The sequence below is a fragment of the Oncorhynchus kisutch genome, linkage group LG28 (genome assembly GCF_002021735.2).
Source record: "Oncorhynchus kisutch isolate 150728-3 linkage group LG28, Okis_V2, whole genome shotgun sequence".
Taxonomy (NCBI): Eukaryota; Metazoa; Chordata; class Actinopteri; order Salmoniformes; family Salmonidae; genus Oncorhynchus; species Oncorhynchus kisutch.
The window spans coordinates 44,279,135-44,305,859 of record NC_034201.2 but is presented as its reverse complement, the minus strand read 5'-3'; the positions used below and the strand labels follow the sequence as shown (position 1 = coordinate 44,305,859).

Genomic DNA, 26,725 nt, shown 5'->3' with positions numbered 1-26,725 from the left:
GATCGCCAACCCTATGCCCGCATGACGCTTCTCCAGGCAATGGAGGACGCATGTGGGGACATAGAGGTTGCCTCTGTCCAAGGTTGGATACGCCATGCTAGGAGATACTTCCCTCCATGTGGGGACATAGAGGTTGCCTCTGTCCAAGGTTGGATACGCCATGCTAGGAGATACTTCCCTCCATGTGGGGACATAGAGGTTGCCTCTGCCCAAGGTTGGATACGCCATGCTAGGAGATACTTCCCTCCATGTGGGGACATAGAGGTTGGATACGCCATGCTAGGAGATACTTCCCTCCATGTTTGGCAAGAGAAAACGTATCTTGTGATGTGGATGAAGTATTGTGGCCAGACCCAGACCGGAGAGGAGATGAAGCGTAGCTTAGCACTGGTGACCCCCCCCCCCCCCCCCCCCTTACAAATTCTAAAGAATATATTTTTTGGTTTACATATGTTTATGGTTTTGTTGTATGCTACTGTATACAACAGTAATGTTTGGCCGAATAAATATTTTCTGTTTCTACATTGCATTGGTGTTTACAGTGTACTTGTTACCCTTCTCAGCAGATGACTTTCACTGTAGAACATTGTATTGAAATGTAGATATAAGCCTATGAAAGACCAAAGAGCTTTAGATTTAGAACAACAGTGTTTACATGGTACATCCAGAAATGTACTATTATGAAAGCAGTGTTTGCCATTTGATACAAATGCTTCATTCTGACGTGCGTTTATGGCATTTTGAATGCAGTGTTACATTTTGAAGGAGATGTGAGACATTTTGCATTTTGTATGTGCAGTTTTGGGAACTGTGTGTAGAGTTTTGAATAAAAGGAGACAGTTTTGAAAACGTGTGTAAGCAGTTGGAAAAAACTGTAAATGAAAAGCACAATGTTCAGGGCCATTGTACAGTCCATTGTAGTCCATTGTAGAGTATACAGCCTACAATGCACTGTACTACAGTATCCATTCTCAGACTGTCTCCTTCCCACCTTCGACAACCTGTTTGCTCTCTGAACTGGCTTATATTGGTTGTGTCGCATCATTTGAAACAGGTTAAATCCATGTTGAGTGGTTGTGTTCAATCAATGACATGTGTTCTCTATTTGTATTTGATTGTTGCCACTTGTGTTTACCAGTATGGATGACATGTGCATTAGGGTGCAGAATGTGTTTACCAGTATGGATGACATGTGCATTAGAGTGCAGAATGTGTTTACCAGTATGGATGACATGTGCATTAGGGTGCAGAATGTGTTTACCAGTATGGATGACATGTGCATTAGAGTGCAGAATGTGTTACCAGTATGGATGACATGTGCATTAGAGTGCAGAATGTGTTTACCAGTATGGATGACATGTGCATTAGAGTGCAGAATGTGTTTACCAGTATGGATGACATGTGCATTAGAGTGCAGAATGTGTTTACCAGTATGGATGACATGTGCATTAGAGTGCAGAATGTGTTTACCAGTATGGATGACATGTGCATTAGAGTGCAGAATGTGTTTACCAGTATGGATGACATGTGCATTAGAGTGCAGAATGTGTTTACCAGTATGGATGACATGTGCATTAGAGTGCAGAATTGTTTACCAGTATGGATGACATGTGCATTAGAGTGCAGAATGTGTTTACCAGTATGGATGACATGTGCATTAGAGTGCAGAATGTGTTTACCAGTATGGATGACATGTGCATTAGAGTGCAGAATGTGTTTACCAGTATGGATGACATGTGCATTAGAATGCAGAATGTGTTTACCAGTATGGATGACATGTGCATTAGAGTGCAGAATGTGTTTACCAGTATGGATGACATGTGCATTAGAGTGCAGAATGTGTTTACCAGTATGGATGACATGTGCATTAGAGTGCAGAATGTGTTTACCAGTATGGATGACATGTGCATTAGAGTGCAGAATGTGTTTACCAGTATGGATGACATGTGCATTAGAGTGCAGAATGTGTTTACCAGTATGGATGACATGTGCATTAGAGTGCAGAATGTGTTTACCAGTATGGATGACATGTGCATTAGAGTGCAGAATGTGTTTACCAGTATGGATGACATGTGCATTAGAGTGCAGAATGTGTTTACCAGTATGGAAGACATGTGCATTAGAGTGCAGAATGTGTTTACCAGTATGGAAGACATGTGCATTAGAATGCAGAATGTGTTACCAGTATGGATGACATGTGCATTAGAGTGCAGAATGTGTTTACCAGTATGGAAGACATGTGCATTAGAGTGCAGAATGTGTTTACCAGTATGGATGACATGTGCATTAGAGTGCAGAATGTGTTTACCAGTATGGATGACATGTGCATTAGAGTGCAGAATATGTTTTGAGAATGAGAATGTGTTTAGAGTTTTGCTGAAAGTCTAAGTGAGATCTGCAAATTGTGTTTTATCATATGAAATGGTTTAAGGTATTGACAACAAACTGCATAATTAGCTAAATGAGTCCCGGCAACTGATAACTTTGTTCAGCCAATGGGTTTTTAGTGTTTTAGCAATTGAGAAAAACTGTAATCAGTCATGCATCACTCTAGGTAATACTTGCAGCCTACACCTAGCCTCCTAGCCACCGTGCTTCTACACCTGTATTGCTTGCTGTTTGGGGTTTAAGGCTGGGTTTCTGTACAGCACTTTGATATATCAGCTGATGTAAGAAGGGCTATATAAATTGATTTGATTTGATTTGATACACAGGATGGCTTTTATAAGAACACATCTCTACTCTATTTTGAGGAGTCTTGTGAGAATCTACATTCACTTTATTAAATACTGGGTCAGACCTCCCCTTTGCCTCCAGAACAGTCTGTGTTTTTCAGGGCATGGAAACGTTGCTCAATTGTCATCAAGGGACCTAGCCAGGAAAACATTCCCCACACCATTACACCACCTCCACCAATCTGTACCATTGAGATACTGTAACCGCCTGACACCGACGATCATACCACCTTCAAAGTCGAATAAGGCTACTCGTTTTGCCCATTCTAACATTCAATCGAACAGTAACTGAATGCCTCGATGCCTGTCTGCCCGATTTATATGGCAAGCCACAGCTACGTGACTCACTGTCTGTAGGAGCAAACTATTTTCGTGAATGGAGTGGTGTACCTAATAAACTGAGTGTTTAGTCATGTGCCTTCTTCAGTATTGCGAGAATCTACAGTATATTCGGGTAGCTTCTTCAGCATTGTGAAAGTGTGTGCGGTGAGGATACTGCATCTCTGAGGGAGTCTAATTTGGAGCAGAAAGGTGGCACTATGTCACGGCCGTCGATTGAAGTAGACCAAAGCGCAGCGTGGTGAGTGTGCATATTCCTTTTTATTTAGAAATGACGCAGACAAAAAACAATAAACAATACAAAACACCCGTGAAGCTAAAGGGCTACGTGCCACAAATAAAGGAGGGAAAAAGGGCTACCTAAGTATGGTTCCCAATCAGAGACAACGATAGACAGCTGTCCCTGATTGAGATCCATACCCGGCCAAAACATAGAAATACAAAATCATAGAAAAACAAAACATAGAATGCCCACCCCACATCACACCCTGACCTAACCAAATAGAGAAATAAAACATCTCTCTAAGGTCAGGGCGTGACACTATGAAAGGTCACCTGAAGGTCAATATGAATAGAAAGGTCAACTTGCTTCTCACACTGGTGTGTTCAGTGAGCTGACCTGCAGTTAAACAGCTCAAAGGTCATATATCGATAGCAGCTCTGAGGAAAGAACAGTTTAAAGAACCTGCCGGCCAGCTGCGTTTGGCAGGATGCTATTTGTCAAATAATTCAGTAACTGGGAGGCCTGCCATGTTGATGATAATCTCCAAACAACCAGATCGAAACATAACTTTGAAGAACAAGAGCAATGGGAGATGGAAGGAGCAGCTTTGTGGGCAGACCCCAGCTATTTATTAATGATAGCATGTGTCTGATCTCTGTAAATGTCACCACTGCCACTCAGAGAAGGGCTCGTCATGTCGCAACTCACAGAAGCCACTAGACGCCTAAGTTTAACTTCTGAGGTAAATGTCCGTGTGCCATCTTAAGTGCATTATCTTATTGATATTAGAAATGATTAGCCTCACAGACTGCAGTTAGCAACGTTCTTCAAATGGAACCCAGAAACATAAACATGTTGTCCACGAGATCATCTAACTCTGGGGAGGTAGATAAAGAGCCTCGTTGACAAAATACCAAAGTATCTCTTTAACCTTTCTGTTCTCCACGGTGCAAAGCCGATGGGATTCCCTCCCATTCACAGAGACAATGAAATACGAAATAGGGTTTTACTGACGGCTGGCGTGATCAAGGCAGTGAGAAAGTGTCAATACCGCCTCCCTCCATACCTCCATCCCTCCCTCCATACCTCCAGTACCTCCATTCCTCCCTCCCTCCATGCCTCCCTCCACACCTCCCTCCCTCCATACCTACCTCCCTCCCTCCATACCTCGCTCTCTCCATGCCTCCCTCCATACCTCCCTCCCTCCATGCCTCCCCCCATGCCTCCCTCCCTCCATGCCTCCCTCCATGCCTCCCTGCCTCCATGCCTCCCTCCATGCCTCCCTCCATATCTCCCTCCCTCCATGCCTCCCTCCATGCCTCCCTCCATATCTCCCTCCCTCCATGCCTCCCTCCATGCCTCCCTCCATGCCTCCCTCCATGCCTCCCTCCATATCTCCCTCCCTCCATGCCTCCCTCCATATCTCCCTCCCTCCATGCCTCCCTCCCTCCCTCCATTCCTCCCTCCCTCCATTCCTCCCTTCCTCCATACCTCCCTCCATACCTCCCCCCATGCCTCCCTCCATACCTCCCTCCATACCTCCCCCCATGCCTCCCTCCATACCTCCCTCCCTCCATACCTCCCTCCCTCCATGCCTCCCTCCATACCTCCCTCCCTCCATACCTCCCTCCATGCCTCCCCCAACCCTCCCTTCCTCCCTCCATACCTACCTCCCTCCCTCCATACCTCCCTCCCTCCATGCCTCTCTCCATGCCTCCCTCCATACCGCCCTCCCTCCATACCGCCCTCCCTCCCTCCATGCCTCCTTCCAAACCTCCCTCCATACCACCATACCTCCCTCCATACCTCCCTCCATGCCTCCCTCCATGCCTCCCTCCATCCTTTCCTCCATACCTCCCTGCATACCTCCCTCCATACCTCCCTCCATACCTCCATCCATGCCTCTCTCCCTCCCTCCCTCCATGCCTCCCTCCATGCCTCCCTCCATCCTTCCCTCCATACCTCCCTCCATGCCTCCCTCCATCCTTCCCTCCATACCTCCCTCCATACCTCCCTCCATGCCTCCCTCCATCCTTCCCTCCATACCTCCCTGCATACCTCCCTCCATACCTCCCTCCATACCTCCATCCATGCCTCTCTCCCTCCCTCCCTCCATGCCTCCCTCCATGCCTCCCTCCATCCTTCCCTCCATACCTCCCTCCATATCTCCCTCCCTCCATGCCTCCCTCCATGCCTCCCTCCATATCTCCCTCCCTCCCTCCATGCCTCCCTCCATGCCTCCCTCCATGCCTCCCTCCATATCTCCCTCCCTCCATGCCTCCCTCCATATCTCCCTCCCTCCATGCCTCCCTCCATATCTCCCTCCCTCCATGCCTCCCTCCCTCCATTCCTCCCTCCCTCCATTCCTCCCTTCCTCCATACCTCCCTCCATACCTCCCCCCATGCCTCCCTCCATACCTCCCTCCATACCTCCCCCCATGCCTCCCTCCATACCTCCCTCCCTCCATACCTCCCTCCCTCCATGCCTCCCTCCATACCTCCCTCCCTCCATACCTCCCTCCATGCCTCCCCCAACCCTCCCTTCCTCCCTCCATACCTACCTCCCTCCCTCCATACCTCCCTCCCTCCATGCCTCTCTCCATGCCTCCCTCCATACCGCCCTCCCTCCATACCGCCCTCCCTCCCTCCATGCCTCCTTCCAAACCTCCCTCCATACCACCATACCTCCCTCCATACCTCCCTCCATGCCTCCCTCCATGCCTCCCTCCATCCTTCCCTCCATACCTCCCTGCATACCTCCCTCCATACCTCCCTCCATACCTCCATCCATGCCTCTCTCCCTCCCTCCCTCCATGCCTCCCTCCATGCCTCCCTCCATCCTTCCCTCCATACCTCCCTCCATACCTCCCTCCATCCTTCCCTCCATCCTTCCCTCCATACCTCCCTCCATGCCTCTCTCCCTCCATGCCTCCCTCCATGCCTCTCTCCCTCCCTCCCTCCCTCCATGCCTCTCTCCCTCCCTCCATGCCTCCCTCCATGCCTCCCTCCATCCTTCCCTCCATGCCTCCCTCCATCCTTCCCTCCATACCTCCCTCCATACCTCTCTCCATCCTTCCCTCCATACCTCCCTCCATGCCTCTCTCTCTCCCTCCCTCCATACCTCCCTCCATGCCTCCCTCCATACCTCCCTCCATGCCTCCCTCCATACCTCCCTCCATGCCTCCCTCCATACCTCCCTCCATACCTCCCTCCATGCCTCTCTCCCTCCCTCCATGCCTCCCTCCATGCCTCTCTCCCTCCCTCCCTCCATGCCTCTCTCCCTCCCTCCATGCCTCCCTCCATGCCTCCCTCCATCCTTCCCTCCATACCTCCCTCCATACCTCTCTCCATCCTTCCCTCCATACCTCCCTCCATGCCTCTCTCTCTCCCTCCCTCCATACCTCCCTCCATGCCTCCCTCCATACCTCCCTCCATGCCTCCCTCCATACCTCCCTCCATACCTCCCTCCATGCCTCCCTCCATGCCTCCCTCCATACCTCCCTCCATACCTCCCTCCATGCCTCTCTCCCTCCCTCCCTCCATGCCTCCCTCCATGCCTCCCTCCATACCTCCCTCCATGCCTCTCTCCCTCCCTCCCTCCATGCCTCCCTCCATCCTTCCCTCCATACCTCCCTCCATACCTCCCTCCATACCTCCCTCCATGCCTCCCTCCATGCCTCCCTCCCTCCCTCCATGCCTCCCTCCATCCTTCCCTCCATACCTCCCTCCATACCTCTCTCCATCCTTCCCTCCATACCTCCCTCCATGCCTCTCTCTCTCCCTCCCTCCATACCTCCCTCCATGCCTCCCTCCATACCTCCCTCCATGCCTCCCTCCATACCTCCCTCCATACCTCCCTCCATGCCTCTCTCCCTCCCTCCATGCCTCCCTCCATGCCTCTCTCCCTCCCTCCCTCCATGCCTCTCTCCCTCCCTCCATGCCTCCCTCCATGCCTCCCTCCATCCTTCCCTCCATACCTCCCTCCATACCTCTCTCCATCCTTCCCTCCATACCTCCCTCCATGCCTCTCTCTCTCCCTCCCTCCATACCTCCCTCCATGCCTCCCTCCATACCTCCCTCCATGCCTCCCTCCATACCTCCCTCCATACCTCCCTCCATGCCTCCCTCCATGCCTCCCTCCATACCTCCCTCCATGCCTCTCTCCCTCCCTCCCTCCATGCCTCCTCCATGCCTCCCTCCATACCTCCCTCCATGCCTCCCTCCATACCTCCCTCCATACCTCCCTCCATACCTCCCTCCATGCCTCCCTCCATACCTCCCTCCATACCTCCCTCCATGCCTCCCTCCATACCTCCCTCCATACCTCCCGCCATGCCTCCCTCCATGCCTCCCTCCATACCTCCCTCCATGCCTCTCTCCCTCCCTCCCTCCATGCCTCCCTCCATCCTTCCCTCCATACCTCCCTCCATACCTCCCTCCATACCTCCCTCCATGCCTCCCTCCATGCCTCTCTCCCTCCCTCCCTCCATGCCTCCCTCCATCCTTCCCTCCATACCTCCCTCCATATCTCCCTCCATACCTCCCTCCATACCTCATTCCATGCCTCCCTCCATACCTCCCTCCATATCTCCCTCCATACCTCCCTCCAAACTTCCCTCCTTACCGCCATACCTCCCTCCATACCTCCTTCCAAGCCTCCCTCCATACCTCCTTCCATACCTCCTTCCATGCCTCCCTCCATACCTCCCTCCATACCGCCATACCTCCCTCCATACCGCCATACCTCCCTCCATACCTCCATACCTCCCTCCATCCCTCCCTCCATCCTTCCCTCCATGCCTTTCTCCCTCCATACCACTCCTGCTGTACAGCAGACTGATGCCTCCCTGGTACTGCTAGACTCTGCTCAACGAAGATACACGCTCCTGTCTGCTTGGATGTGTGTTTGCTACTGCGTTTTTGCCCTGAGGGGGGATCTCACTCTCAGCCTCATACGCTCCACTTTCACCACTGGAGGAATGCGTGCTGCATCTCTAATGTTATTGTAACTTTTCACAGCTCATTAAAGTAATTTACTGGACACAATATCTCATACTTACGTATGTCATACAGAGGTTTATGAAGATAGATGAGTTATGAAAGGGTTAAGATTCGTTTAAAATAATTTGCCAGGGAGATACACTACACGACCAATAGGTATGTGGACCCCTGCTTGTCGAACATCTCGTTCCAAAATCAGAGACATTAATATGGAGTTGGTCCCCCCTTTGCTGCTGTAACAGCCTCCACTCTTCTGGGAAGGCTTTCCACTAGATGTTGGAACGTTGCTGCGGGAACTTGCTTCCATTCAGCTACAAGAGCATTCTTGATGTTGGGCGACTGATGTTGGGCGATTAGGCCTGGCTCGCAGTCGGCATTCCAATTCATCCCCAAGGTGTTTGGTGGGGTTGAGGTCAGGGCTCTGTGCAGGCCAGTCAAGTTCTTCCACACCGATCTCGACAAACCATTTCTGTATGAACCTCGTTTTGTGCACAGGGGGCATTGTCATGCTGAAACAGGAAAGGGCCTTCACCAAACAGTTGCCGCAAAGTTGGAAGCACAGGATCGTCTAGAATGTCATTGTATGCTGTAGCGTTAAGATTTCACTGGAACTAAGGGAACTAGCCCGAACCATGGAAAACAGCCCCGTACCATTATTCCTCCTCCACCAAACTTTACAGCTGGCACAATGCATTCGGGAAGGTATCGTTTTCCTGGCAATCCGCCAAACTCCGATTCATCCATCGGACCTGCAGATGGTGAATGCGTTTCCACTGCTCCAGAATCCAAGGGTGACGAGCTTTACACCACTCCAGCCGACGCTTGGCATTGCACACGGTGATCTTGGGCTTGTGTGCGGCAGCTCGACCATGGAAATACATATCATAAAGCTCCCGACTAATAGTTATTGTGCTGAAATTGCTTCCAGAGGCAGTTTGGAACTCGTTAGTGAGTGTTGCAACTGAGGACAGACAGGTTTTTTTTTTTTTATGCGCTACGTGATTTAAAGCTCGGCGGTCCTCTGTTCTGTGATCTTGTGCGTCCTACCACTTCGCGGCTGAGCCTTTGTTGCTCCTGTTTCCACTTCACAATAATAGCACTTACAGTTGACCGGGGCACCTCTAGCAGGGCGTATATTTGATGGAATTACTTGTTGGAAAGGTGGCATCCTATGACAGTGCCACTTTGAAAGTAATTCTACTGCCAATGTTTGTTTATGGAAGTTGAATGGCTGTGTGCTCAATTTTATGCACCTGTCAGCAATGGATGTGGCTGAAACAGCCGAATCCACTAATTTGAAGGGGTGTCCATATACTTTTGTTTATCTATTGTATAAATTTAAGGAAAGAAAGGTATACGTGTGTTCATATGTACGTATGTGTGCACACAGTGGGGAAGGGTCAGTGTATAACCTGGAACAGTCCCCTTTGCCTGTGTGTCTGCAGTGAGACGTGGTGGTGTACGGGTCAGACCTCTCTCTTAGTGTGACCAGACGCCCCGAACGCTCCTCTTCCTGCCCCAGGCATAGCCTGTCACTTCAATTCTATTGTTAAACACACACACACACTCCCCAAACACATCGCCCAGCCATCCCATAGCTAAAACATTTACACACTCTCACACATTCTACTCCTTTAACAGTACATACAGTACACACACAAACAGACAATCACACAAACCCAACCCTGCGGGCCTCACAGCCCTTTCCCTGTACAGAGGTGACCCAGAAACCCTCAGTGTTATGACATGCTTAACAGTGTTTAACAACGGTTCTGTCAAAAATAGAGATCAGCGTCACATCTGAACTGTGTTGCTGGCGTTGCAGTGTTCTGCTCAAACAATACAGACTGACAGAATGCAAGTTTTGGACTTCAGCATCGTCTCTGGAGACTCGTTACCCGCCCCAGACATGGCTGACAGACCTACGGACATAACCTCCCTCTGATGAGCTCAAATATTTGGAGAGGACAGTTCACCATGACGGAGTATTGTGTGCGTGTGTGTTTGTGTGTGTATTTGTGTGTGTGTGCGCGTGCGTGTGTGCGTTTTTATGTGTTTGCTCTAGCACACACTTGGGAAATGATTTGTCATTTTAAAATGTATCGTTACCTCTTATTTGTAATTATAAGTAGTGTTATAATTATTATCCACATTAGTATCAACCCTGTTTACCAGTTAGTTTGCATTGAAAGAGATGAATGGCCGTTTTAGAGTCATTTCCTGCTGCCAACATGCTGGAGGTGTAACTGTACGACCATCGGGTGTTTTTATCCCATCTCGTTGTGGTGGGCTGGACCTAGAGAATCCCCTGTCCAGTTCTTGGTGGCTTAAACTATTGGCAGGCTGTTTCTCTGGAGATCAGCTTGTTGGCTGGCTAGTGCGGAGGCTTCAAAAGATCTCTGTGCCTGCAAGCTGTCAATGCATTGAAGTTTGAAGGGCTTATTGTTTTTCTGCTTTCCTTTTACAGTAGTTTCCAGTCTCACATGCTACCCTCCAACCCCTAGTCTTGGCTCACTCTGTTCTCACTGCTTTTAAATTGTCTTTTAGTGTGTGAGCTGCATTGTGTATAAGGGATTCAGGGCAATAATAGGAGGTTTTGTTCAGCGAATCTTCCAAAGAGGAACGGTTTCTGAATTTGGAAACAGGTCTGTGGGTGAGGACGTTCTTCTCCCTGAATTTGCTGGGTAAATCCAAATACTGGAGCCAGCTTATCCTCTGTTTTGCATAAAACAACACAGAACAACAATTTGCTATTTTTAAAGCAATTCTTTTTTTCCACACAATTCCTCTGCTTTAGTTAGTGCTTTGCTGCTTCCAAAAGAGGAGTGTCGTCTTTGAGAAATCTGCACTGGCACTCAGAGATCCTACAACACTGAACGCCATTTTCTACAGATCAATCTGTCTTTCACCGTCAGCCCACACAACTTTCATGTTTGTTTACGCCTGCTCAGACTGAAATCGAGAGGATTGTTTCATACAATGCATACTAATTGGGTGGGATGCAGCCTACAAAGGCCAATCCAACCATGTGTGTTTCTGTTTTCAGAAATGTGATCTCTGTTTTGTAGCGCCGCTGTGATCTTCGGAGCAGACGTGTTGCAGCAACTGTCTCTGCTGTAGTTCAGAATAGGTTTGTAGCAGAGCATTTAGGCCAGGAATGGGGTCTTTTTGTCACATAGTATAGTGTATGTTTGTGTGAACAGATATAGCTTATTTTGTTTCCTTTCTTGTTGTTGTACAACACTCACAATCAACCAAGGAAAAGCAATTAATACACATGTCTCTATACCTCGGGCGGCAGCGTAGCCTAGTGGTTAGAGCATTGGACTAGTAACCGGAAGGTTGCAAGTTCAAACCCCCTAGCTGACAAGGTACAAATCTGTCGTTCTGCCCCTGAACAGGCAGTTAACCCATTGTTCCCAGGCCGTCATTGAAAATAAGAATATGTTCTTAACTGACTTGCCTAGTTAAATAAAGGTAAAATATATATATAAAATACCTGTGGCATTGTGAGAAACGGAGTGATTATCCAAGTGATTGAGTGATTATCTGTATAGTGTCAACAGAAAGCAATGTATCATTGTGTGCCAAGAAACGATTAGTGTTACTCTTGAACCATTGATTTATCACTTCCTTCACTCAACACGTCCACTTTCCTTTGCTTCTATCTGAGATGACAATGTTTGGATTGTTAGAGACTCCTCTCTCTTCTTCTCTCTAGGTCCCTCTCTGGTCGCATTGTAGGGGGAGTGTGGTGGTTCTTCACCCTCATCATCATCTCGTCCTACACGGCCAACCTGGCTGCCTTCCTCACTGTGGAGAGGATGGTGTCGCCCATAGAGAGTGCAGAGGACCTGGCCAAGCAGACGGAGATCGCCTACGGTACTCTAGACGGAGGCTCCACCAAAGAGTTCTTCAGGGTAAAGCTCTAGATGTCATCAACTGTCATGTAAAAGCATCAACTGTCATGTAAAAGCATCAACTGTCATGTAAAAGCATCAACTGTCATGAAGTGGCTCCAAGTAGTTTTTGACGAGGCGGTTACATTTCTCAGCATCTACATACAGTATTTTACCCATTATTGTTTTTGCACCTTAGAGATCGAAAATAGCCGTATTTGAGAAGATGTGGTCCTACATGAAGTCTGCCGACCCGTCAGTGTTCGTGAAGACCACAGACGAGGGCGTGGTGCGGGTCAGGAAGTCCAAAGGGAGGTATGCCTACCTGCTGGAGTCCACCATGAACGAGTACATCGAGCAGAGAAAACCCTGTGACACCATGAAGGTGGGAGGGAACCTGGACTCCAAGGGTTACGGAGTGGCCACGCCCAAGGGATCGGCACTAAGGTATTACAGTGTATAGGCTGGTCACGTCACCATGACGATCGACCACACCTGTTATGTTTTACATGTGAATGCCAAATGCACCCTTGAGGTGAGAGAGGTTACAGTTGCAAATTATCCCACTTTTGTAAAGCACATAATAACTAGTGAAGAGACTATTTCTTTAATAAATGTAGCATGATGTTATATATCAATTTACAATCTTTGGGCAAATTATGCACATTTTAGTCTGTTTCAGTGATAACGCTAAGTAATAAGAGATAAAGAGACAATGTCTCATTACGAGATAAAGTCTCATTATGAGATAAATAGATAGTCTCATTGAGAGATAAAGTCTCATTACGAGATAAATTGATAGTCTCATTAAGAGATAAAGTCTCATTACGAGATAAAGAGATAAAGTCTCATTAAGAGATAAATAGATAGTCTCATTGAGAGATAAAGTCTCATTACGAGATAAATTGATAGTCTCATTAAGAGATAAAGTCTCATTACGAGATAAAGTCTCATTACGAGATAAAGAGATAAAGTCTCATTACGAGATAAAGAGATAAAGTCTCATTATGAGATAAATAGATAGTCTCATTGAGAGATAAAGTCTCATTACGAGATAAATTGATAGTCTCATTAAGAGATAAAGTCTCATTACGAGATAAAGAGATAAAGTCTCATTACGAGATAAAGAGATAAAGAGATACAGTCTCATTACGAGATAAAGACATAAAGTCTCATTGAGAGATAAAGAGATAGTCTCATTGAGAGATAAAGTCTCATTACGAGATAAATAGATAGTCTCATTGAGAGATAAAGTCTCATTACGAGATAAATCGATAGTCTCATTAAGAGATAAAGTCTCATTATGAGATAAAGAGATAAAGAGATACAGTCTCATTACGAGATAAAGAGATAACGTCTCATTGAGAGATAAAGAGATAGTCTCATTCAACTATTCTCTACTCCTGATTTGTAACCACTCTCACCAGACGTCTAGAACATGTCCCCCCCCCACTGTCTCAACTCAGTCCATAAAGTATCATCAACATCATATTGGAATCATGACTGTTCAGGCCTTTACTTTCTTCAGACAGACACTGGTTATAATACCATTTTGTAATGTCTTGCTCCTTGGAATAACTAGGAAAACTGGGGGTAATTACTGTTACGAAAAGTCTTGATAGATAATAAATGAAAGCTATTTAATTAAATTAACTTTAAAATGCACCCTGATGTTATTACCTGCATATTTTTTTTTATCTCAGAACTTCTAGAGTTGTGCACTTTGGCAGTAAATCTCAAAACGGCATTTTCCCAAGAAATAGCACTTGAATTAGAATCCTAGGTGTTAGTTATTACCTTTTCTGTACATCTCCTGTGATTTAATTGCAATTTTATTTTAGTACCAAAAACCAATTATGAACCAATATTTTACAAGTTATTTTAGGGTAAAGGCACCCAGTAAAAACTTTTTTTTTTTGCAAGATTCACGTTTAGGAACTCATCTGTTTCATCACTTTTAATGCACCTGTGTTCAATCAGATGTTATTGTCCTCATATTAATGGGCTGCAGGCCCCATTCACAAAGCACATAGGCTTTATCAATCACACCTAGCAGCCTTTTTGATCGATCACTCACATTATTTACCTAGTTTATTAGTCTACCAATATCTTTATCAAGGTGACAGAAAGAGTGGTGTTTCACAAAGGCTTTCTAAGTTACACTCAATATCAAGTGTGATGGCTGGTTCAGCCTTGGCTTTGACGGACTCGTACATACTCTGAGACTAATTGTAGTTTCACACTGTGGCTGTGGGTTCAAATTACACACATAATTCTGTGAATTGGTGTTTTTACGGATGTATGTGTTTACGATTGATATTTTCCTATTCTACGATACGTTCTCTAAAGTTGTATAAAATCAGCTCTTGAAAAATAACCGTCTAAAACGTCTTTAAACCAAACAGTGATCCCTATGCCACAGTGTACTAGCCTATATTTGCACTTTAATGATAGTTTGTGTATGTTGAAAGTAGAAAATGATGTTGAAATGACTGCTGTATGAGCTGTAACAACTGTGCCACATCAGATACATACTATTCTATATGAACTGAAGGTTTTGATGATTTGGAGAAAAAAATTCTTACCCATCTGTTCTAAATATGTTGGAACATCATTTTCGGGCCAACAGCCTTTTCTGCTATCATAAAGTTGTAAACTGTGATCAGTTCTCCATAATGTTTATGAAACAGAAATGGACTTAAGAGTCCTTCATTGCTGTGTATCTGATGTGGCATACCATTACATCCCACCATTGTCTTGCCTTCTATACCTGTTGAAAAAATAATAATCTTCTTCCTTCCTGTTTTTTATTCCTGACGTGTTTTCCCCGCATCATCGTCACATCACTTTATTTTGTCAGTCGCATCACAAGAAAACTGCCGCTCTCAAAGACAAATGCTACTAAAACCCCAATAGAGGATGTGGATTTATTTAACTTTATTTAACTCCGTCTGCCATTAGATTTATTTAACTTTATTTAACTCATCCATTAGGCAGACGGAACTCTTTCCTTCTCTCTGAATAGAGAAAGAATTCCGGGGTTTTACTGAGAAAGACTGTAGCTTGCTGAGGTTCATGCTGACATAATGTTTCCATTAGACTACTGTACAGCAGCACCTTCCACCATGTTAGTTATGAGAGGGTTGTCCATAATGGACCAGCAACAGCAAAGGGTGAAGAGAATGGAGCACAATGCCCAATATCAGTAATGCCTTGGATAGTGCTCACCTGACCACAAAAATATCTCAATGAATAATTATATCTGACGAAAACTGAGTATTGCAAAGTGAATCGACAAGTTGGCTGTTTATGCCTTGTCCTTATCCAGGGAGCTACTTATTTTAGTTTATAACTGAAATATATTCCCATGCAACCAATCCAAGACATGTTCTGATATTTATATAGTTCTCCTACCTAGAATCCTTGGTCTTGCTTGGTAAAATCTGTCATGGTTTAGCCATGAAGTATTCTTTTTATATACAGAACTAGAAACAAATGTTTTTTATTTTTTATTTGACAGTGGCAGGCACATTATTAGTAGCCTTATTTTTTATTAATTTTTCATTATTCTGATAACAGTACCTCCTTTTTGCTATTTAGACTTCTGCCACACCGTATCACATCTCCATAAATGCTGACCAGTATTATTCTATTATCATTTCAAGAAACCCAGTAAACTTGGCAGTGTTAAAACTGAACGAGCAGGGCCTGTTGGACAAATTGAAAAACAAATGGTGGTACGACAAGGGAGAGTGCGGCAGCGGGGGAGGTGATTCCAAGGTCAGCCCCAGTATGAGAAACCTAGCGGGTAACCACGACGATGGGGGGTAACCGGCAACTAACCTTAAAAAAAAACAAAAAAAACACATCGGCTGCAATACCACAAATCCCCCTTCGTCCTTGTTGACGTTAGTTTGTGTAAAGATTACAACTATATTGTATGAGGAATTCTTAAAAAAAACGTGTCGTTTACGTTGAAATTAGTTGCATTAGCAATCCCCTCCCCCCCCAAAAAATTTTTTTGCAGAGTTTCGTGTATGTTTTCTCAAGTACTGTCTTGTTAAAGCAACAATAATTGACAGGTTTGCATATCCGAGTGTTTACATTTTGCCGGTTACCCAAAAGTGATATAGTAATACACATCTTGCAGTAGGGAAAAAGGACACAAAGCTAGATGGAGTATTAATGCATATCACTTTGGCAGTGACAGTTTCAAGTTGTGATTTGTGTTTTTTTTTGTTTTTTTTATCTGTCTAGACATGTACGTAGAACATATCTAGACATAATAATGGGTGTCTGTTTACTATGTACTGAATAACATAAGATAACATGGGTGATGTTATTTATGTCATTTCCTGGTTGAAGAATCCCCGTAAACCTAGCGGTGTTGAAACTCAATGAGCAAGCCATCTTAGACAAACTGAAAAACAAATGGTGGTACGATAAGGGAGAGTGTGGAAGCAAGGACTCCGGAAGAAAGGTCAGTCCATGTGTTGGTCCTATACTTAACACCAAGATTGAGTATTAGCAGTTCTGTACGGTCCCTCGTCCCCCCCTCCCTAGCACTCAGCACTCTTTCTCTCCAATCTGCCATTTACACAAACTGGCGTCCTTATAACTGTGATTCATGTCAGCCCTGGAACTCAGACACCTTTAGTGATTAGTGATAATTGCTGTGTCCTCACATGCTACGGATGAGTCAGTGGCCCGTAATTAGATCTTGGTAAATGCTTGTTTCGTCTAAACCAAAAAAGTAGACCTAAAGTTGTATTCTATTCTCCAAAATGTGTGTAGCTAATGATGATGAACCAATTACAAGGATAACAATTGAAACTGTATAGTGTAGGAATAACACAGTTACTGTCAGTGATAATACCCTTTTGTTCCCTGTGTCTGGGATATTCTACAGACATCTACAGGCAAAGTATTCACAGTTTTCTGAATGAATAGAATTTAGATGTTTTTGTGATTTTAACTTTCAAAGTCAAATGAAGAGACACGGGTAAATGACAGCGTGGAGAGAAAGGCCCTTTATACAAGACCTCCTCCAGAACTGGGATCTCCTCTCCCTTTAGTGCTGTTGTCCTTGTCTCTGTCTTTAGACAGTGTGCATGCTATTGGTTGAGACCCAAGACACGGCCAATCTGCCACCAAACCCAGACTACGCATGTCACAGATGTGCGCAGCCCCTCTTGTGATGTCACGGCAACCACGTGATGTCACGGCAACCACGTGATGTCACGGCAACCACGTGATGTCACGGCAACCATGGCTTGTCGAATCAATTGCCCTTCCCTTATCTGGTGCATTTGCTTATAAATCTAATTATATTTTATAAAGATACCCCTACCCTATGACGTAAACCTAAAATTAAAGTTGACCTTTCCCTCTTGCATGGTTCAACTCTATAAAAATTCAGTCTTGGGAATGTTTTAGAATGCACAACACCAACTACATATCATTCTGATAGTGTGAAACGCTCTCCCTTGAAAAAGAGATTCTCATCTCAAGGGACTTCGTGGTTTAGTAAATGATCAACAACACACAAAAACAGCGAGACGATATAGAATGGAATTAATGTAAGTGTTTTAATGCATATTTGATTTTGAATGACTGGACATTATGTCTGGTATAAAAGACACGTGTTAGCTGTAAATGCACATTAGCTACTTTCTAAAGATATGTTCACCCAAAGCCTGTTACATGTGCATGACTCTGCATGTTTCTGTCAGTCTTAGATATGTACTGTATCAAGTATGTTGTTGATAGTAGTCAGTTAAATTAGAAAGATATGTCAGGACCTCTCTAGGAGATATACAATGACCTGTTGATTTATCATGAAGGTACACTTACCAGTATGTGTCGTGTAAATTCACTAGGACAGTAGTGAGACCAGTAGTTGAATGGTTAATTACACTATCTTTATCCTATAGAGACCAGTAGTTGAATGGTTAATTACACTATCTTTATCCTATAGAGACCAGTAGTTGAATGGTTAATTACACTATCTTTATCCTATGGAGACCAGTAGTTGAATGATTAATTACACTATCTTTATACTAGTGTGGTGTGTCTCTTGGACATGGTCCAGTGCGTCTCACCCTGTGTCTTTGTGTCTGTAGGACAAGACCAGCGCTCTGAGCCTCAGCAATGTGGCTGGGGTGTTCTACATCCTGATTGGAGGGCTGGGGCTGGCCATGCTCGTGGCCTTGGTCGAGTTCTGTTACAAGTCCAGGATCGAGTCGAGGAGGATGAAGGTTAGTTAAGTGGAGGACAGCAGGCTGCGACCCCGACTCTCCAAATGTGTCTCAGTGGGAGTTGTGGGAAAAAAATATGTTCTTATTAATTAATTAACACACTTGTACAGATGTAGGTTCTTAATTTGATCTCTCATTTGTTGATGAGAATTTTCCTGCACGGCAGGAAATGCAAGCTAGTGTAATCAAGATTTGAAAATGCTTCTAAAGTGTAAAAAATTTAAATGTAAAATGTATCAACCCTTACAAGAAAAGTCCATTCATTATTAATCTGTAGCAAATTGGCTCAAATTAAGATCGGCAGGGTAGCCTAGTGGTTAGAGCGTTGGACTAGTAACCGGAAGGTTGCAAGTTCAAATCCCCGAACTGACAAGGTACAAAATCTGTCGTTTTGCCCCTGAACAGGCAGTTAACCCACTGTTCCTAGGCCGTCATTGAAAATAAGAATTTGTTCTTAACTGACTTGCCTAGTAAAATAAAGGTAAAATTAAAAATCCTACATCTGTACATGTGTGAACTAAAACAAATATAAGCACCCTCTTAATTATTATTTTAACTTTGAAGCAATGACGAAGGCTCTATAATATACAGTGGGGCAAAAAAGTATTTAGTCAGCCACCAATTGTGCAAGTTCTCCCACTTAAAAAGATGAGAGAGGCCTGTAATTTTCATCATAGGTAAAATGAGAAAAAAAATCACATTGTAGGATTTTAATGAATTGATTTGCAAATTATGGTGGTCTCCATTTTGGTTTGGTCAGGGTGTGATTTGGGTGGGCATTCTATGTTCTATTTTCTATGTTTTGGTATTTCTATGTTTTGGCCGGGTAGGGTTCTCAATCAGGGACAGCTGTCTATCCTTGTCTCTGATTGGGAACCATACTTAGGTAGCCCTTTTTCCCTACCTGTCTTTGTGGGAAGTTCACTTTGTTTGTGGCACGTAGCCCGTAAGCTTCACGGGTGTTTTGTATTGTTTATTGTTTTTGTCTGCATCATTACTCAATAATTGGAGCATGTCCACGCTGCACTTTGGTTCATTCGACGGGTGTGACAGAACTTCCCACCACCAAAGGACCAAGCAGCGTGGTAAGGAGGAATGGACGTGGGAGGACATTTTGAATGGCAAGGGATCCTGGACATGGGAGGAGATCAATGAGGGAAAGGATCACCTGCCGTAGGAGCAGGTATAAGCAGAGAAGAAGGCGAAGGCAGCTGGTAAAGGGGCCCAGCGTTATGAGGGAACATGGCTAGCAACATTTTGGGGGTGGCACACGGAGAGTTTGACTGAGTCAGGTTGGAGACCTGAGCCAACTCCCCGTGCTTACCGTGGCGAGCGTCGTACTGGTCAGGCATTATGCGGTGTCTCCAGTGTGCATTCACAGCCCGGTGCGCTACATCCCAACTCCCCGCATCTGCCGGGTTAGGGTGAGCATCCAGCCAGGACGGATGGTGCCGGCTCGGCGCGCCTGGTCTCCAGTGCGTCTCTTCGCCCCAGGATATCCTGTGCCAGCTCTGCACACTGTGTCTCCGGTACGTCTGCACAGCCGAGTGCGTCCTGCGCCAGCGCCCCACATTTGCAGGGCGACGATAACCACCCAGCCAGGACGGGTTTTGCAGGCTCTAAGCTCGAGAACTCCAGTGCGCCTCCACGGCCCAGTGTATCCGGTGCCTCTGCCAAGGACAAAGCCTCCTGTATGTCTCTCCAGCCTGGTGAGTCCTGTGCCTGCGCCCAGAACTAAGCCTCCTGTACGTCTCCCCAGCCTGGTAAGTCCTGTGCCTGCGCCCAGAACTAAGCCTCCAGTGATGATCCATGGCAAGAAGCCTCCAGTGATGATCCATGGCAAGAATCCTCCAGTGATGATCCATGGCACGAAGCCTCCAGTGATGATCCATGGCACGAAGCCTCCAGTGATGATCCATGGCATGAAGCCTCCAGTGATGATCCATGGCACGAAGCCTCCAGTGAGGAGTCATGGCACGAAGCCTCCAACGACGGCCTCCAGTCCGGAGCCTCCAGCGACGGCCTCCAGTCCCGAGCCTCCAGCGGTGGACTCCAGTCAGGAGCCTCCAGCGAGGGTGCCCAGTCCGTGGCCCGCAGCGAGGGTGCCCAGTCCGGGGCCCGCAGCGAGGGTGCCCAGTCCGGGGCCCGCAACGAGGGTGCTCAGTCCGTGCCCCGCAGCGAGGGTCCCCAGTCCGGGGCCCACAGTGAGGGTCCCCAGTCCGGGGCCAGCAACGAGGGTCCCCAGTCCGCGCTACCAAAGTGGGGTGAGCCAGAGGTGGAGCGGGGTCTCCGTCCCGCACCAGAGCCGCCACCGCAGATAGATGCCCACCCAGACCCTCCCCTATAGGTTCAGGTTTTGCGGCCGGAGTCCTCATCCTTTGGGGGGGGGGGAGAGCTTTTTATGTCTCTATTTTGGTTTGGTCAGGTGATTTGGGTGGGCATTCTATGTTTCTATGTTTTGGTATTTCTTTGTTTTGGCTGTGTATGGTTCTCAATCAGGACAGCTGTCTATCGTTGTCTCTGATTGGGAATCATACTTAGGCAGCCCTTTTTCCCTCCTTTCAGTGTGGGTAGTTGTCTTTGTTAGGGGCACTATATCCTTTGTAAGCTTCACGGTCGTTTTTTGTTATTTCTTGTTTTTGTTGGCGACATTACAAATAAAAGAAAATGTACGCCTACCACGCTGCACCTTGGTCTCATTCCGATGACGACCGTGACAAAACCCCTGAACTACAGAGCTACTGTTAAATCCCCTGAACTACAGAGCTACTGTTAAATCCCCTGAACTACAGAGCTACTGTTAAATCCCCTGAACTACAGAGATACTGTTAAATCCCCTGAACTACAGAGATACTGTTAAATCCCCTGAACTACAGAGATACTGTTAAATCCCCTACACTACAGAGATACTGTTAAATCCCCTGAACTACAGAGATACTGTTAAATCCCCTGAACTACAGAGATACTGTTAAATCCCCTACACTACAGAGATACTGTTAAATCCCCTGAACTACAGAGATACTGTTAAATCCCCTGAACTACAGAGATACTGTTAAATCCCCTAAACTACAGAGATACTGTTAAATCCCCTGAACTACAGAGATACTGTTAAATCCCCTGAACTACAGAGATACTGTTAAATCCCCTGAACTACAGAGATACTGTTAAATCCCCTACACTACAGAGATACTGTTAAATCCCCTGAACTACAGAGATACTGTTAAATCCCCTGAACTACAGAGATACTGTTAAATCCCCTACACTACAGAGATACTGTTAAATCCCCTAAACTACAGAGATACTGTTAAATCCCCTGAACTACAGAGATACTGTTAAATCCCCTACACTACAGAGATACTGGTCATCCCCCTGAACCATCGGACAGAAGACTAAAGCACTTTGTCAGGCACAGAGCTGTTTCAATGTAGGGTCCATTTATTCAGCTATTGACCCTACAGCTACTAGATGAGTTATGTGTGTGAGAAGAATATGTCACACTACTTCTTAGTTATACAGTATTTATTATTCTGTTGGGTACTGTATCGTCTGAGGTGTAGAGACCCCTGGCTTTTGTTTGTCATCTCCATCTTTGATGACGTAGGTTTGATTGAAAACAATGGCATAATAGCTGCCAGATGCATGTGATCATGCGTCACTATACAACAAGTTCCTATTTAGATCAAAGTTGTGTGTATATTTTCATCTTATCAGATAATTAGTTCCGATTTGTGTATGACTTTCATTTGCAACTTCTCATTAACCTCATGAACTTAATGCTTAATGAATTTTTTTCAATGTATCTATTTATTTATGATACATTTTCAAAACATGAATGTCCAAATATCAGTCGATTGCAATTAGACATGAAACCAGGGACTTTCTTTGCATATGTGCAACAGAAGTGATTTAATGTCATGATGATATCTTAATGTGTTTAGCATACATCCCAGCTGTACAGTACACGTTTAGCTCCATCATAAACAGCCATTTTGTTGAAAATGTTTACATGTCATGTCGACAGCGGAAGCACGTAAGTCCTGTGTTTAAAGTATCTCAGCCACATATCGCTGCTGTGAGTAGACCAATTAGTCTGCATCAGCCGAAGAGCATAATCCTCAGGATCTATTGAAGTGTACTTGATTTAAATCATTTATACACTGAGGATGTACAAGCCAACATCCAGATCATTAGCTCCAGTTTCAAGCCTACGGGTGTTTCATTATGTTAAGCTAATGCAAAAGAGAGTAGGCTGGGAGCTAGCGCCGCACGGTTCTGCTTGCGTTATTGTTACGGGGGTTCGGTCTCATATTTTGCACGGTACACTTATTGGCTCTCCACTGTGAGATAACCAGAGCGAAATGAGCAGAGAGAACGAGTGTCATCTTTCACAAGAGTTTACCAGGGAAGAAAATACACCTGACTCATAGCACAGAAGTCAGGATTGACTGTTTGCAAATTCCTCTTTTATACCAAGTAACTGAACCAATAATGACTTAATGGCTGTTTCAAGTACATTCTTGTTTATTATCTCAGGAGAGTTCAGTAGATTAACTCAGTAAAATTCAGTAGATTAACTCAGTAGAGTTCAGTAGATTAACTCAGTAGAGTTCAGTAGATTAACCTGATAGTGTTCAGTAGATTAACTTGATAGTGTTCAGTAGATTAACTTGATAGTGTTCAGTAGATTAACTCGATAGTGTTCAGTAGATTAACTCAGTAGACTTCAGTAGATTAACTCAGTAGAGTTCAGTGGATTAACTCAGTAGAGTTCAGTAGATTAACTCAGTAAAATTCAGTAGATTAACTCAGTAGAGTTCAGTAAATTAACTTGGTATAGTAGATTAACTCGGTAGATTAACTCGATAGTGTTCAGTAAATTAACCTGATAGTGTTCAGTAGATTAACCTGATAGTGTTCAGTAGATTAACTCGATAGTGTTCAGTGGATTAACTCAGTAGACTTCAGTAGATTAACTCGATAGTGTTCAGTAGATTAACTTGATAGTGTTCAGTAGATTAACTCGATAGTGTTCAGTAGATTAACTCGATAGTGTTCAGTGGATTAACTCAGTAGTGTTCAGTGGATTAACTCAGTAGACTTCAGTAGATTAACTCAGTAGAGTTCAGTGGATCAACTCAGTAGACTTCGGTAGATTAACTCAGTAGAGTTCAGTGGATTAACTCAGTAGAGTTCAGTGGATTAACTCAGTAGACTTCAGTAGATTAACTCGATAGAGTTCAGTGGATTAACTCAGTAGACTTCAGTAGATTAACTCAGTAGAGTTCAGTGGATTAACTCAGTAGACTTCAGTAGATTAACTCAGTAGAGTTCAATGGATTAACTCAGTAGACTTCAGTAGATTAACTCAGTAGAGTTCAGTGGATTAACTCAGTAGAGTTCAGTGGATTAACTCCGTAGAGTTCAGTGGATTAACTCAGTAGAGTTCAGTGGATTAACTCAGTAGAGTTCAGTGGATTAACTCAGTAGAGTTCAGTGGATTAACTCAGTGGAGTTCAGTAAAGTTAATGGGTAACTATCATGTATTGTTGTTGTGTAACTCCCTGTGTTATCCCATGCAGCAAATCATCGATGCAGCCATGCTGAGTTCCACCCTGAGCCGGATGACCAGGACAGGGAGCGGGGGCGAGAATGGACGAGTGGTCGCCCATGACTTCCCCAAAGCGTCACAGACTCTCCCCTGCATGAGCCAGGCCGCGGGCATGTGATGGGGCAGTCCTTCCTCTGCACAGACCCCACCAAAAAGAGAAATGGAAAAGAGGAGGGGTGTTGCACTGTGGCTTGACTACTGCCAATAGGATTCACTGACTGCTCACTCTGAAGATAGAAACAACAAACAAAATCACTTTTGTAAAGAGACGGTTTATTTGGATCTTTTCTGCTGCAATAAAGATGGCTGTCTTGGACTTTAATAGATGGCATACTTTTGTGCATCAAAAAGAAAAGAAAAAGAGAAGTTCTTCCCAATTAATGGTGACACTTTTTGCACTATGTCAGTTTCTCGTGTCTACTACTATCATGAACAGCTACAGTGGAGCCTGAAATAATTGAACCCCTTGATAAAGATGAACAATAATGTATAAAATAAAGAATTCAAATACTAAGCTATATTGTATGTAACAAAAATAATGAGGAAATTATATTATTTTATACTAATATCTTGGAGAAAGAGATTCTGTTTGATAAATGAACTACTTTTTTCCTCAGAAAAGGGAAAAGGGTCAAACCGATTGACACCCCGAAAGATTCTTATAAATAAAGTAGTCGAAAGTTTAGTATTTAGTCCCATATTCCGAGCACGCAATGATTACATCAAGCTTGTGACTCTACAAACTTGTTGGATGCATTTGCAGTTTGTTTTGGTTGTGTTTTAAATCATTTTTGGCCCAATATAAATGAATGGTAAATAATGTATTGTGTCATTTTGGTGTCATTTTTTATAAGAAATAAGTATAGAATATATTTCTAAACACTTTTACATTAATGTGGATGTTACCATGGTTACAGATAATCCTGAATGAATCATGAATAATGATTTGTGAGAAAGTTAGAGGGTCAAAGATCATTCCCCAAAGCCATGAGGTTAGCATGTTTTAGGGGTATGACCTTTTGAGTAAACAATATAGCTCAGCATTTCAATGATTTATATTATACAGCTGTATCAAGGGTGTCAATCATTTTGCCTTATTACTGAACAGTGATTTTGTTCCTTGTGACACAAAAATGTCCAATTCCAAACATTTGACTTTCAACCTATCTATAGGAGCATACAGTATGTTGAATAAAACTCCTGCTGAATGTTTTCACACATCACATAGGAATGGATGATTTCTGTAATGTTTCTCACATGAGCCACTTTGTCAACGTCGACTTACAGATTTCCTCTCTAATTATATATATAATATATATATATAATATTTCCTGCCCAACACCTGACATGGAGAATTCATTTACATTTTGAAATTACTACAAAACTACACAGCTATGACATATTTCACAACCATTTTCCCTATTGTGTTCCCTTGTCATGTAAATATGTTAAACCACCAGTTTGTAGATCATTACCATTTAGAGGAGTGAGTCATTTAACAGACTCTCTTATCCAGAGCCACTACAGTAGTGAGTCATTTAACAGACTCTCTTATCCAGAGCCACTACAGTAGTGAGTCATTTAACAGACTCTCTTATCCAGAGCCACTACAGTAGTGAGTCATTTAACAGACTCTCTTATCCAGAGCCACTACAGTAGTGAGTCATTTAACAGACTATCTTATCCAGAGCCACTACAGTAGTGAGTCATTTAACAGACTCTCTTATCCAGAGCCACTACAGTAGTGAGTCATTTAACAGACTCTCTTATCCAGAGCCACTACAGTAGTGAGTCATTTAACAGACACTCTTATCCAGAGCCACTACAGTAGTGAGTCATTTAACAGACTCTCTGATCCAGAGCCACTACAGTAGTGAGTCATTTAACAGACTCTCTTATCCAGAGCCACTACAGTAGTGAGTCATTTAGCAGACGTTCTTATCCAGAGCCACTACAGTAGTGAGTCATTTAACAGACTCTCTTATCCAGAGCCACTACAGTAGTGAGTCATTTAGCAGACGTTCTTATCCAGAGCCACTACAGTAGTGAGTCATTTAACAGACTCTCTTATCCAGAGCCACTACAGTAGTGAGTCATTTAGCAGACGTTCTTATCCAGAGCCACTACAGTAGTGAGTCATTTAACAGACTCTCTTATCCAGAGCCACTACAGTAGTGAGTCATTTAACAGACACTCTTATCCAGAGCCACTACAGTAGTGAGTCATTTAACAGACTCTCTTATCCAGAGCCACTACAGTAGTGAGTCATTTAACAGACTATCTTATCCAGAGCCACTACAGTAGTGAGTCATTTAACAGACTCTCTTATCCAGAGCCACTACAGTAGTGAGTCATTTAACAGACTCTCTTATCCAGAGCCACTACAGTAGTGAGTCATTTAACAGACACTCTTATCCAGAGCCACTACAGTAGTGAGTCATTTAACAGACTCTCTGATCCAGAGCCACTACAGTAGTGAGTCATTTAACAGACTCTCTTATCCAGAGCCACTACAGTAGTGAGTCATTTAACAGACTCTCTTATCCAGAGCCACTACAGTAGTGAGTCATTTAACAGACTATCTTATCCAGAGCCACTACAGTAGTGAGTCATTTAACAGACTCTCTTATCCAGAGCCACTACAGTAGTGAGTCATTTAACAG

General features: G+C 44.6%; 1 protein-coding gene across 3 annotated transcripts in view; it reads left to right on the top strand.

The window, feature by feature from the left end:
* Positions 1 to 25,275, top strand: part of gria1b (glutamate receptor, ionotropic, AMPA 1b) — a 114,678-nt gene extending 89,403 nt beyond the window's left edge. The window contains exons 12-16 of one of the 3 annotated variants that reach the window (XM_020464358.2): positions 12,020 to 12,218; positions 12,397 to 12,644; positions 15,863 to 15,977; positions 18,320 to 18,454; positions 24,034 to 25,275. In XM_020464358.2, coding sequence (XP_020319947.1) covers positions 12,020 to 12,218; positions 12,397 to 12,644; positions 15,863 to 15,977; positions 18,320 to 18,454; positions 24,034 to 24,180 — 844 coding nt within the window. In that variant the 3' untranslated portion in view covers positions 24,181 to 25,275. Of the gene's footprint in view, positions 1 to 12,019; positions 12,219 to 12,396; positions 12,645 to 15,862; positions 15,978 to 16,562; positions 16,678 to 18,319; positions 18,464 to 24,033 lie in introns of those variants that run through there. The other 2 variants (XM_020464357.2, XM_031808424.1) reach the window with 2 other exon arrangements.
* Positions 25,276 to 26,725: the final 1,450 nt, after the last annotated feature.